The sequence below is a fragment of the Pseudopipra pipra genome, chromosome 15, assembly GCF_036250125.1.
Source record: "Pseudopipra pipra isolate bDixPip1 chromosome 15, bDixPip1.hap1, whole genome shotgun sequence".
Taxonomy (NCBI): Eukaryota; Metazoa; Chordata; class Aves; order Passeriformes; family Pipridae; genus Pseudopipra; species Pseudopipra pipra.
The window spans coordinates 5,119,824-5,133,245 of NC_087563.1; the positions used below are offsets into that span (position 1 = coordinate 5,119,824).

Consider the following 13,422-nt stretch of genomic DNA (forward strand, 5'->3'; position numbering starts at 1 on the left):
TTCATGTCATGAACCTGATCCTAATGAAGTAAAAAAGAAAATTTGCAATGGAAAAGAAACTAGTTAACCTGGGACTTCTTGGTATCTTTATCAGAAGCAGTCACTACAGGCTATGACACAGCATCAGGCTGGATGAACCAGATCTGATAAAGGCAACCTTTATATCTTCAAATGAGGTGGACTCTGGGTACACTGAAATTCCTGAGCTTTTGTTACTGACTTCAGTTAGAGTAAGGTTTCATCCCAAGTTTTCTGCTAATAAAATTACAAGGGGAGAAATCCTTTCTTAATGCCAGTGCCTTAAAAAACAACAGCAACTCCTTGTGCCCGCTGCTGACTCCCCAGCACATGATGGCTAACTGCCACCAAGTGTCCCCCTGAAGGAAAAGGCTTCCCAGGACAGCTCTGGGTGTCCCCAGGCACTAGGGCAGGCACAGAGGTGTTGGCTGACTCTGCCAGCCCAGGGGCTCTGAGCCTTCCAGAGCCATCCCATGGGTGCTGGGCCACCCACTACACCTACAGCTCAACTGTGGGACACAGCTGAGCACTTGTCACCATCTCAGGCAGCTACAAACACCTGACCTGAGCATCCCTTCAGTGAGCTGTGACAGTGCCCTGAAGGCTGCTCTCCCATGCCCAGGGTTATGGCACCTCTCTACCTCAGGCAATTTTTACCTCCAGCATCCTGACCTCGGAGGTTTGAGCAGGTGCTGCTCGACAGGAGCAGCCAGGACAGAGCCACATCCAGCACTGCAGAAAGGAGGAGCAGCAGCTTTGGACTTAACACAGAGCTGGGCAAGGCACAGACCCACACACATTTACATACACCCCCATTTTCTCGCCCTCATAAAACCTGATTTGAGAAGAAAACTGCAGCCTTCTCTTCAGATGCTCCCTAGACCAAGTGGAATACCACTGGGAACCGCTTCAAAGATCTGTGCTTCATGCCCAAACCAAGCTTAAATTACCCCATGTGAGCCTGCTGGTAGCTGTTCTATTATTGAAGAGCCTTGCCTGTTCCTACTGCAAATGAGCTGCCTGCACACACACAGGTGCTATCTATAGAATATACAGATGGAGTGTCTATATACACACACAAAACCACTTTGTGGCCACATTTCTCTGCATATACAGATGCACACCTACGTGAACTGCACAAATTTAATTCTCAGAGCGTTTCCAGGGTAAAGTTTCAGATAAATGAAAGGAATATACCCAATAAGATAGCACAGCACTTCAACATCTGGTTGATATAAATGCACTGAGATAAATTTTTCATAAGAACTTTAGTTCATGTAGTATTTTACTACTTAGAAGACTTTTGTTCTTTTCTAAGTCTGCTGCCATATTAACAATTTTTGGGTCCTGATTATCTATGTATGAATGCATGAATGTAATGGCACAGAAAGCTATTTTGTTGTCCTTCTAAACTCTCATTAGCTAAATATTTCTTTCATCTTCAATTGATATTAACTTACAGCTCCCAAAATAAATTGCAGAATGATGAATGCAGAATTTTCCCTTAGGAGCTGCTTTGAAGAACAAACAGAAACCAGTATGGAGTGACTGTGGACTGTGATTGTTTAGGTTTGTAAAATTGATTTAAATAATGTCTACATGGTCCTCTCATCTGTGGGCTCTATGCTTATGAGAATGTCTGTACAAATCTGGGAGAAAGTAAGTTATTTCTGCTGCCTCATCAAAGTTACTAATTATCTAATACAGTACCTCAGGCTGTACTATTTAGACCTAAATATGGTACTTAACTTCCACTGACCTGAGGCAAAGGTTGCACATCTCTTCTTATTTGATCTTGGAAAAAAATTTGCAGCACTATATACACATTAAATGATATTTTCAGCTGATCTCAGTAAGACATCAAAGCCTCTACCTTCTATGTTTCCTTAGGACTCATAATGCAATTTTTCTAATACATCATGTTAACTTACTACTTGGTGTGATTCTCAGACACCAGTTGTACCAGTTTTGTGCCTGGTAACTTTCTGATGACCTTTTTTAATGTTTCATTGATTTTCGTGTCGAGTTTTAAATTACTTTGCTATTTAGTTTTCTACAATTAATTACTGGTGTTTTGAGAAATAGCTAATTTATGTGACTGAATCTTGAGCTACCTATTGAGGAAAAAACAACGAAAAAACCTACCTAGAAGGGCATCCACATCTCATCAGCAATAATATTATTCTGCCTAGTCCAGTGAGCTTGTAATCAGCAGGTTATGTGACCTTGATGTCACATAACCGGACTAGTTTTGTAACAGATTTGTGGTACAGGAATAATCTTTGCAAAATATTAAGGAAAAAACCCACTCCACGCCTCTAAGGCCAGCCTAGACGAGGAATCAGTGGTTTGGTGTGCAGGGCCCCACGAGAGGGCACTGCTTTCCTTCGTACGGGAAAGCCAAACGCAGCAGGGACAAAGTACCGAGGTGCAGTGCTGATTTAGAGATATTCTGAGCAGATTGAATACAGTCCTTTTTTTATTCCTACGTTACTTGTGTTATCTCTAAACAGAGAGAGAGAGTGGTGGCCAAGCTGAATGCATTAATAAACTAAAAGAGGTGCGTGTCATTGCTAGTCCGTAACCTTGAAAATAAGCCTGCCATTTATAATGAAATATAAAGCCCTATTCATATTTTCTACTCACTATTTTGAGGAATGATATTTATTAATCATTAATTAACTATATAAAAAAATATATGGTGTCATACTTGCCATAATTAAAAGCTAAATATATTTTTTCAACATATCATTTAGCTTATATTTTTTAAATAGTTTCGATGAAAAAAATGGCAGTAATACTACTAAGAATAAGATAAATATTAATAAAAATCTGACTAGTTTTTCTAGATTTTTAATATACTTTTGAACTTCATCTCTTCAGATGAATTTCATTTAAAGAGGAAGTTCTGTCTATTTAATCTATACACTCATGAACACCAGTGTGCTTTTGGGTTATCTACAAATTATGGAAGTTACACCAGGGGTCTGACAGATAGCTGGGGATCTAATTTCCTCGCTTGTCTCAAGAATGAACAATCAGTGAAGTTAATCAACATTTTAACAACCATGAGTAATATATGAGTCTGAACAGAAAGGCAGATAATTTGAGTTCCAAAAGAAGCTGCAGCATGAGGGTTCCTAGAGAGGCAGCTCAGTGGGAGCTGCAGAGTGCTGGGGGCTGCTCTGGCTGTGCACTTTTGGAGCTGTGGTGACAACTAAGAGCAGGGTAACCAACGTGGGGTTCTGGGTGTGGCACACAGTCCTTCGTGCTGGAGGTGGATGAGCTGCCCTGAACTCTAACCCCGGGCAGGGCTTTAGGTGGATCGCTACCCACCCAAAGGACCCAGCATGAGTGATGCAATCAAGAAGCCACTTAATAATTTCCAGCATCAAACTAGACTGAGGTGCAATGGCCTTATTCAGTATCAGTGAAAAACCTACAACAAATTTCAGTAGGGTCAGTTTAGGGCCTACACACTACCATTTGAAAAATAAATGTACGCTTAATATATCCAAAAACATTCTTACTCATAAAATGTTGTCCATCCTGTTTCATCACTCTTCGTTGCTAAGAGACCACTGTTTCCGTTATATGTCATTAATCCGAGCTCCAGGGTCTGTGTTGAGACTAGCTTGAGTCCACCATTAGTGCCAACAGCCAGCGTGACAATCTGATTATCCGGCATCAGTAAGTGGCGGGGCATCCCACTGGCATCCCGACGGACCTTCAAGGAGTTGCCATTGTTGTCCATCACCTCCGTGACATCGTTATCGCTGCTATAGGTGAAATTGTACAAGTACTCCCCGGTAACAAGGCTGAGAGTGTACTGGTGAATCCCATCAGCATTGAAGACATACAGCTCCTGTTCTCCTGGAGATGCAGCTTCATATTGGTTAAAGGAATTAAGAATGGGCCTGTTTTTACTGACAGCCCTAATGCGGATATTTCCGAGATCAGCTATGTAGATGGTACCATCTGGGGCCACAGCTAAGGAAGATGGTGAATTTAAGATGGCATCAGTGGCATACCCATCATCCCCAGCATAGCAATTACAGTTGACATCATTTTTGCAATCACAGTCTGAAGCTGCCCCTGCAAGAAGGCATATTTCTCCATTGGTAGTTACCTGGCGGAGCCGATTAATTTTTTTTTCATCTGTCTCACTGATGTAAAGAACTCCTGTGTGTGAGATGGCAATGGCACTGGCTGATTCAAGTGCAGAATGAATAGCCAGTTTGCTAAGAGAGTAGTCTATACCAGGAACCTGGCAGTGCATGGGGCGTCCAGCAATAATGCTAACTTGATGGTTTTCTGTGATCCGTAAAATAACATTGTTCTCTAGGACATAAAGGGAGTTGTCCATGGGATTGACAGCGAGATCAGTAGGCCACTCCAGCCGTACCTATGAGTTGCACAAATTATCACTGTAAAACTCGTAACTGAAAAGTACACTTCCAGTGTTTAAAATTCCATGTGTAACAACAGCAAATTAGTGAGGGGTTTATCAGCGTAAATCATGAAACCAAGTCATGAACGGCAACTATTTCAAATAATGATTTTTTTTTTTCCGAAATATTAAAGCTACGTGCGGTCGTAACTTTGGCTAATTGTGTTTCTGTGCAAAGAATGAATGCTACATTGTGGAAGCTCTACAATAATTACAGAATAACAGGCAATTAAGACAATAACTCCCATTATCTCAACCTTATTTCTCTACAGTTGCATAAATAACCTGTGTTAGCCACAGTAAAAACGATGGTTCGCTCATTTCAGTAATGAATCAAATATGCTATCATCTTGTGCTGCATAATGTATTTCTTAAGTGGCCAGGCAGTCATCCAAAATAGATGCCCAACTCTTCTAAGGCAGAGAAGGAAATAAATGCAGTAAGAGTCTACCTGGGTGACATCCATGCTGGAATCACAGCTGAGAGGCCGAACAGCAGTTAGGTCATTGGAGCCCAGCAGGGTTGATATAATTCCGTTCTGATCCACTTTTCTAATCATAGTGGCATCAACAAAATACATGAGTCCATACTTATCCACTGCAATTCCTGCAAATACAAAACCCAGGCATCAGTGCAGCAGTGAGGCTCCTGGTTTCAAGGCTGGCTTTGTCTTATTGACAAGTCTACAAGATAGTGACATTTGTTCACTTCCCCCATTCTTTCCTCCCTCCCAACCTGAGCACAGGTCCTGGAACCCTCCAAGTACCCACAGTTCTACCAAACAAATTGCACCGAGCAGGTTTATCCATCAGGGCTTTAAAGAAAACCACAAAGATCCCCAAACATGCCAAAGAGCAAGCAGAATGCATCAGCTTATTTCTTAATTCAAACTCTGTATGATATATTACATAAACCCAGTGGAAAAACTATCTCCTAAATTTTGCTCTCAGAAATTTGAGGCATTGCTTTCTTCATCAGAAGGATCCAATGAGGATGAAGAATTTTTAGAAATATTTTAAAATTCCTTTAAAACTTTTTGAAAACTGGGAGGGCATTTCATTATTTCTGGGATGCTTTTTTTTATTCTTCGACCTGTTGCAGTAAAAATAAGGGAAGAACATCTGGTGTTTCCAGATGAAGGCACAGGGGTTGCCAGCCTAGAAAAAAAAAGGGAAGGTTCAATGCCTGTCACATTGGGAGTCCTTAGAGAGGAAAGGCACAGAATGAAAGGGTGCTCCCTCGGAGGAACAGACGGCTGCTGCTGCCGGTTGGGAAGGAGGGCAGTCTTTTTCTCACTTGCCTTTCCTGCTTTGATTTGGTGCACTGCCTTGTCCATTTATTGGGCTGAAAATAAAATATTGATCTAAAAATTCTGGCTTCAAATGGTTGCAGCGCTCATCCCTATTGGGCAGTGAGAGAAGATACAGCTTCATCTTTTTAACTTCTACGGATTAACTGAAACCGCTTCCTACACAAAGAGACAGGACCTTCCATTTTTATTCACTTTTATGATCATCTAGTTATTTTCAACCACTGAAAAAAATCAGAGATGATTGAAACATCGGGCAGTACACCTGATTAATTCATCCTTACAATTAAGATGAAGCAACAGAGAGAAAAAGCCTTAAAAAGAAACACATCCCCAAATCTCTAGATCATCTTGAAAACTTTTTGTTGGAAATAAGAAACTGGAAAGGGCAAAAAAATCCTTTTATTTTTTTCTCTAACTCTGAAGAAAAAGGAGATACATCGAATAAAAACCTCAGAGAAAAGCCACATCAGGCAGTTTTTCTCCCCAAAGACTGTATCTCAAACAGTAATTTGTTTCCTGGTTTACACGCTTGCCTCTTGGAGTGAGCGGTACCCTGCTAATTTGTGTTCTGTTCTCCTTTTGCAGCACTCAGTGTTGGGGTAATAAAGTTTGCTTTAACTAAACAAAGCACGAGCACTTGCCAATCCACTGTAATTAAAGCCCAGAATAAAAATCACCGAGCAAGGAGTGATTTAATTGCCAGATAATTATTTCCACATCCAGCCCAGCCGCACGGAGTTGTTTTCTCCGGCTTCTTTTCCCACTTTACCTCGAGGGCTCATTAGGGTTGCGTCCACTGCCTTCCCTCCATCCCCACATCTGGCTTCATCAAATGGCAGGCACTGCTCTCCCGTCCCTGCCACCACTTCAGAGTTACCCGCGAGGTCTTTTGTGCCTGTCAGGGACTTGACTCTGTATATCCGTCGACTATTGGTGTCCGACACGTAGAGTGAGCCTGAAACAGGGTCCACGGCCAGATAGTATTTATGAGCGGGATTGTTGCTTTAGAGAGAAAGAAAGCATAGAACAGAAACAGCTGAGCAGTCTAGAAACTTCACAGGCTTTCAGAGCTTGGGTGCTCATCAGGCACAGAAAGATCTGGAAAGAAAGTCTGACACCTTCATACAGAGCTGAGGTCTGAGGGACCACCATCTGAGGACCTGACTTGATTAGGGCCTGGTCAGTGTTCAGAGGGGTTGTCATTTTAAATCTCACTCATCCTTCTACACTGAGCCTTGCACAGCAGAGCCCAGTAAGCCAGAGCTGCACAGCAGTCTTGATCTCTTCAGCCCTTTAGATCTGCTCCAGGTCAATTCTCTTCAGCTTATCTGTTTCCCCCCTCCCTGCTACCTTGTTTAACTTCCTTTGGAAGCAGAAGTCATAGGGGTAAAATCAAAGAATCAGCTTCTGAGTCACTTAGATTATGCCACAAGACTTGTGAGGTCTTGTATAAATAGGAGGCAGAGGCATAACAAATTTATTCCTAAAGCAAATTTGTTCTCATTCATTCTTATCAAGAATCTCATTTACGGCAGATGAAGTTGGTTATATAACTAAAACCAGAGACCCCAAGTGTCTGACTTTAACTCCAAACCTTCTGTTATTGGAAAACTGGTCCTCAGTTTGTGATTAGAATGGGCGCTCATATGGAAAGCTACTTCTCTTCTGAAATATATGTTTTTTGACAGCTTGTCACATTTTGGAACTACTTTAGCAAATCATCTGAAAATTGAGGAATGTCAATCTTTGCAATATATATATATATATATACATTCACACACAGAGAACTGCAGTGCAGAAATATTTTCAAAATCTTGCCTGGCTAGTTTAACTCAATTTAGTTGGATTTTAAGCGTGATGTGAATTTTCCAGCCTTTGGAGCCTATGGGTGAGCATAAATAAGGTCAATGGTGGTTTCAAAGCATAGAAGACAAATGGAAGACAGGAAGAAAAAAAAATGAAGGTTACTTACCAGTAACCAGAGAGATTTGCCTCCAAATATCCACACTCCTAGTTTCATGTGGCAAAAGTGCCCATCTCCAAGAGTGAGGATACACAGAGGTAAGTTATGATGGACAAAAGCCATTTCTTGATCAGACTTGCTCAAACTCTAATAAGGCCACTTTCGGCAGATGGGTCATCAGCACACAAAGATAACTGTGGTCATGTGGTCACGACCAGATTTGGAGGAATGAGGAGGCCCCAAAATATCACCTTCTACAGTTATTTTCCTCTATGCCAGTCTTTGACATGCCATGATTTTAGGTCAATGAGAGTTCGTTCTAGAACCACAGAAGGTAGGAAGGAGATGGGTTTGATAGCAATTCAGTAGGCAGAGGCAATACCATCTGCTGAAGTCTAGGAGTGTAGAAATTAGAGATGAAGAAATACAGTAAACAAAAAATACTTGGCAGGTTTATTTCATGCATGGATCTCAAAGTACTTTAAAAAGAGGGGTATTGCACCCATTTTACAGAGGAGGAAACTGAGGCACAGAGAGATTAAGTGGTGTAGACAAAGTTATGCAGGGAGACTAGTGACATGCTTGAGATTAGAGCACAATCTCATTATTCCCCAAGTTCCTCTCCTTATCTTCAGCAGCAGACTGCACCAGTTCACTAGACCCTTATCACATTCCTCCAAAATAATGCTCAGCCTTCTTTGCCATATAGAAAAAGCGTTCTTTCCACTTAGGAGATTCCTCCAGTCTCTCATGTATCTGAGCCATACAAACATCTGCACATTTGCCACAGTTTAGAAATTCTGCTCTCTTCTCCCACCACGCTGTCCCCTGGCACTGAAGAACAATCTCTGCCGTGACACTGGTGTTCCACAGTCCATAAATACACCTGAACTTAGCTCAAGACTGGTGCCTTTTGTGAGGCCCTTCTAAAACAAGGCACACCCCCCACACCTTGGCCAGATGGAGGACCTGAGGCAGGCACAGACTGGAGCTGGGCACAGGCTGGAGCTGGGCACAGACACAAGGCAGGGCCCTTGCTGGTCTCAGCAGTGAGAGCTGCTCACACAGTGCCCAGAGGAGCTGAGCTGCTGCTGGACACAGAGCAGCAGCCACCCCACAGGAATGGAAGGGTCTCTCTTTTTGGACACGATTTTGCCAGCATGTCTGCCCACCTGCCTCCCTTCTGCCTTCAGCTACCCCCAGGCATGTCCCACTGCTACCAGGATGGGATAAGGGATGAGTTAGAGTAAACAGCAAGGGCAGAACATGGGCTTATCTCCCTCTCTCCTGCAGTCCCTGCCTTTCTCCTTTGGAATCTCCCTCCCTCAGGGCAGCTATGCCAGGGAGTCAGTCATGAGCTTTGGTTCCTGATCAGGGAGTGGCTCACTGGAGGTGCAGACCTCTTGCACACCCTTTCCCTCCTTCCTGAGCCCTGTAAGGGAACAGACAGTAGAAGATTTTGAGGGACTTTGGCAGAAAACAACTGCTGGAAGGTGACATGCACTCACTGTGTCCCCAAATGATTGATGAGACTATGGCCTCAAACAGAGATGTGTTTTATAACTGAGCAGTCAATATGTCTCAAACTGGCACATGAGCAATTAAAGACCTCTGCCTCTCTTTTCCCCATGCCACTATAATCTTTAATTTGAATTATAGGAGGCCAAAGACTGTACCTTGTTTTAAAAGATTTTCCATGGCATTCAGCATTTCTCAGAGGCCTCTGCCAATAATGTCTCTGCCTCCAGCCCTCCTGAGTGAATACAGTGGTTACCAGAACCTGCAGCCTCACTCTGCTCTGAGAGGGAGCCTGTGCCTGGTAGCAAGTGCCAGCAGGACCAGCTTATCCTCCCTGTTCTTCTCATAGGTGCATCAAATTCACAACAGTGCAACAACAGCTATTCTTCAAATCTAACCAAAAAGAGAAGCTGCCCAGAGCAAATCTCTAAGCACCTGAAAAAGGAACTAAGCTTTGTTGAAGCAAACCAGGAACCTCCAGCACCACCAATAATCATTAGCAAATTGTGAATTAATTCATCTAGATAAGAATATTTAGTGCTGTTACACTTGCTATACCAAAATACACTGTTAAGGGGAAATAATACTGTTTAGCCCAGACCATCTATTGCATCAACTTGTACTACATAAATGGAAAGTATGGTTTTAAAAGGGTGATGCACAGGACACCATGGAATAGTTTACAACAGCTCTTCTTGTTCTTGCCTTTGATTTTCTCCAGGATGAACTTCCTCCCTGTCCCACGTGTGGCATAGAAGGAGGTTTCCTAAGCTGCTGCCGTCCAGAATACCTAGTGCTGAGGTGAGATGATGAAAAATTGCTTCTCCTAACGTCCAGAAAGGTTATGCCTCCCTCCTGAATCTTACAATGACTGCACCTAGTGGTTGCATACAGCCAGCCCCACAGGTTGACTAACTATTAAATGTGTTTGACAAATGAAATATAAACTAAATTATGGCAAAGGACAGCAGGTTCAGAAAATCATTAATGACCGGAAAATGAGTTTTTGACCTATAGGCAGTCATTAGTGCTTTTGTGAACCTCTCTGGCATTTGTGAAAATGCTGTTGTAGTTTACCTTGACCATTTAGACCAATTATAGACAGCAGGGAGAGGTGTTTATCTAGAAGTTAGCTTGGGGTTCATTATCCTTGCATTCTACTAGAAATTTGTAATTACTGTCAGAACTTATTTGGTTGCTTTTTGACTGCATTTCATAATTGCTAATGCTTATCATATTCATAACACACAATTAGCACATAAAAATGTTTCTATATATGGTACATGAAGAACATAACATTACACAAGAAGCACAACACAAAAAGCAAACACAATGAAGCAAACAAACCATATCAAATTATATGGGAAAGAGCTCATGTCTTACCTATGTTTAAACTCTTTATTTCTTTATAGAAAGGGAACAGAAGAAAAAAGAACAAACAGTTAGCTGAAGAATAGATGGTAAAGCAAACATAGTATTTGTTTTATTTTACAAAAGGACACAGGAGAAGATTCTTATCTCTTTTCAGGACTAGCCTTGGCTTAGTTTACAGATGAAGAGAGACTGGGAGGGATAGAGTTCCCTATAGGATACCCCTGCCCCCACCCCCACCCCTCACATACAGGAAACTTTCTGGACCATTGAAAAGAGTTTTCACCTGGAAATATGTGCAGCTTGTGGGCTGGGAGTGAGAGAAACTAGCAGTTTTCTGAATACAGAGCTGGGCAGGGAGAAGCACCAGGCTTAGGATGTTGTCTGCCAGCTGGAGGTAAAATCTTTATTCCAAATAGTTTTCCAACAGGCTATTTCTAAACAAATTTCTACTATGCAGTTTGTTTTCCTCTCCTTCCAATCACTAAAATAATTGCTTAAAGCAAGTTTGGATGCTCCTTGGTATCTGTTTAAGCCCACCAAAGCAAATGTCAGGGTGAAAAAAACCCCTTCTAAGTGAGCAGCAAGGTACTGTACAAAGGGGGATAAACAGCATTAACTGATCCACAGTTTACTGCCCAGACACAAAGCCAAGGGAGGAGTGTCCTCTGCTTCCCAGAAGAAAATTAATACATTCTCCACACCACAGTGTTTCACTGTGTTGATGTAATTTCCATTTAGGAATATCCAGCTGAAGGAAACAAAGAGGTACATGACTCCTGAGCTGCAGGACTTGAGGCACAGCCCCCAGCTTGTAGTACCAGTGTTAAGTGGGACATGCAGCACTTGAGTCAAAATCCCTATTTGCCATTCCAATCAGGCACCTTCATAAAGGACAGTGTGAAGCAAATATGCACACTGAGATATTCTGACTTATAAAGTTACTCAAGATTTATATTGGTTTGTGTGAAACCAAAATTACATCAGTTGTGAAATCTAAATAAAGTGATGTATTTGGTTTGTAATACTTGTGCTACTGCAACATTATCTGATGTACTTGATATAAGCTGAAGACTCTGTTCTTGTTCATACTTAAATGGCTCAAATCTTCAGACTCTTACTTGGGTAACTCATGCAGATTTTAAGATGAGCAATGAATCACAATTACTGCTATAGATAATGTTTGCTAGAATGGATCTTAATTCCCTTTAGAGGAACAGGGGGCAAAAGACATCATAATGTAATATAAAACCTGTAAATCCTGAAAATCTGTCAAGTCCTTTGCAGCTGTCCAACAGCACTCACAATACAGTAGCTTCACTGTTCCTTGCTAACAGTTCTAACAGAAGCTAAAGAAACTATGCTGTGGAAAACAGACTTTCATAAAGGAGAAAGTGGACAACAGCAGATTAAGAAGTCCATCTTCCTTTTCTTTACCCATGTTCCTTCCCATTTTCCCTCTCACATGATGAAAACTGAAGTTCCCTCTCAATCTCTCTGGCACAGAAAGAAAGCAAAGTACTCAGACTGATACTGTTGTAAACTTTGAGGCAACATTTTCAAACTCCAGGTGTGCTACAAAGCTTTGTCACTGGCTGATATTAGGAAGTGAGGTGCAGGCAGATTCCTTATATTGAATATCCTAACCTGAAAATGTTTTTCTTCACCTACAAAGCTGTAGTCCTATTTACTAGAAAGCTAAATAGAACTGAAAAAATTAGAAAAAAACCCCAATTAGCATATTCTATATAATGCAGAGTTTTAGTGCATATTGATATAAATATTTATAGCAGGTCACACGTCCATGCCAGCTACCTTCTGTGGCTTACACTGAGCTGCTAGCAGAAAGCACTGCATGAGCCATGACTTTAAAAAAAAAATATAATGAGGCAGCCTGATGGTGTATGAGGTAGGTGTCAGAGAGTGATTTCAGAGTAGAATTGGCCTGAATCAGATCTCTTTTCTCTTATATAGAATCAGAATTCACAATAGTGACATCAACAGAATGACATGAATGAAAGAGAGGTGTAAAATAGAGCTAGGCCTCCTATTCCTTAACAGTCCAATCGTTTTGTGCTTTTTCCCACTAATTAAAAACTAAAAGTACAGTGGAAGCAGAGGAATTGGTGATTGGTTATATCATTAGGAAAAGACTAGTGACCTAAATTCACTCTATGCGCTTTTGCAGCTATATCCAATTTCCAGGAGCACTAATGCTACTGCCTCAGGGGGCTCCAGAAGGGTCAGCACACAGCCAGTGCACAGTATTTTTCTTTATTTTTCTGCAAATCTTCAATAGTGCTGTAAGTATAAGGTCCAGTTACATGAGTTAGGGTATGAAGCAATAGCTCTTGCCTCTCCTAGAAGAATGAAAAAAGGAGATGGAACAGAAATGGGTGAAGTGGTACACTCTACACTCATGCCTTCCCTATTAAGTGACCAAATCTTTAGCTTGGAAGGGGGCATGGGACAGTGGGACAGAGTTACAATCTCAAAAAGAGTTGTGATGATGCAAAATGGCTCTGTATGTCACCCTGAACTGCACTTGTCAACCTACAGGAACAGACAAGAATGGGAAAGTGGCTCTCAAAACCACAGATAGGAAAACCTTCTCTCTAACCTCATGAGACTGTTACACCTCTACTTATCACTGTGGCTCAGGACCTAAGGGCAGTCAGGTCTGTAGTTTTCAAACAAAACTAAAAGATACATAGCACCAAAGGGAGGTTGTATCAATGATCACTAACGAGACAGAAGGGGATGGTTTGTATTTTTTGTACAAGTTAATTT

The 13,422-nt window shown here is 41.7% G+C and overlaps 1 protein-coding gene across 21 annotated transcripts in view; it reads right to left on the reverse strand.

The window, feature by feature from the left end:
* TENM2 (teneurin transmembrane protein 2) overlaps positions 1-13,422 on the reverse strand; it is a 1,078,265-nt gene that overhangs the window by 18,184 nt on the left and 1,046,659 nt on the right. For 18 of the 21 annotated variants that reach the window (XM_064671589.1, XM_064671588.1, XM_064671590.1 and 15 more), the window contains 4 exons: positions 10,645-10,665; positions 6,550-6,782; positions 4,920-5,074; positions 3,549-4,423 (listed from right to left, as the gene is read on the reverse strand). In XM_064671589.1, coding sequence (XP_064527659.1) covers positions 3,549-4,423; positions 4,920-5,074; positions 6,550-6,782; positions 10,645-10,665 — 1,284 coding nt within the window. The remainder of the gene's footprint in view (positions 1-3,548; positions 4,424-4,919; positions 5,075-6,549; positions 6,783-10,644; positions 10,666-13,422) is intronic. The other 3 variants (XM_064671606.1, XM_064671598.1, XM_064671595.1) reach the window with 1 other exon arrangement.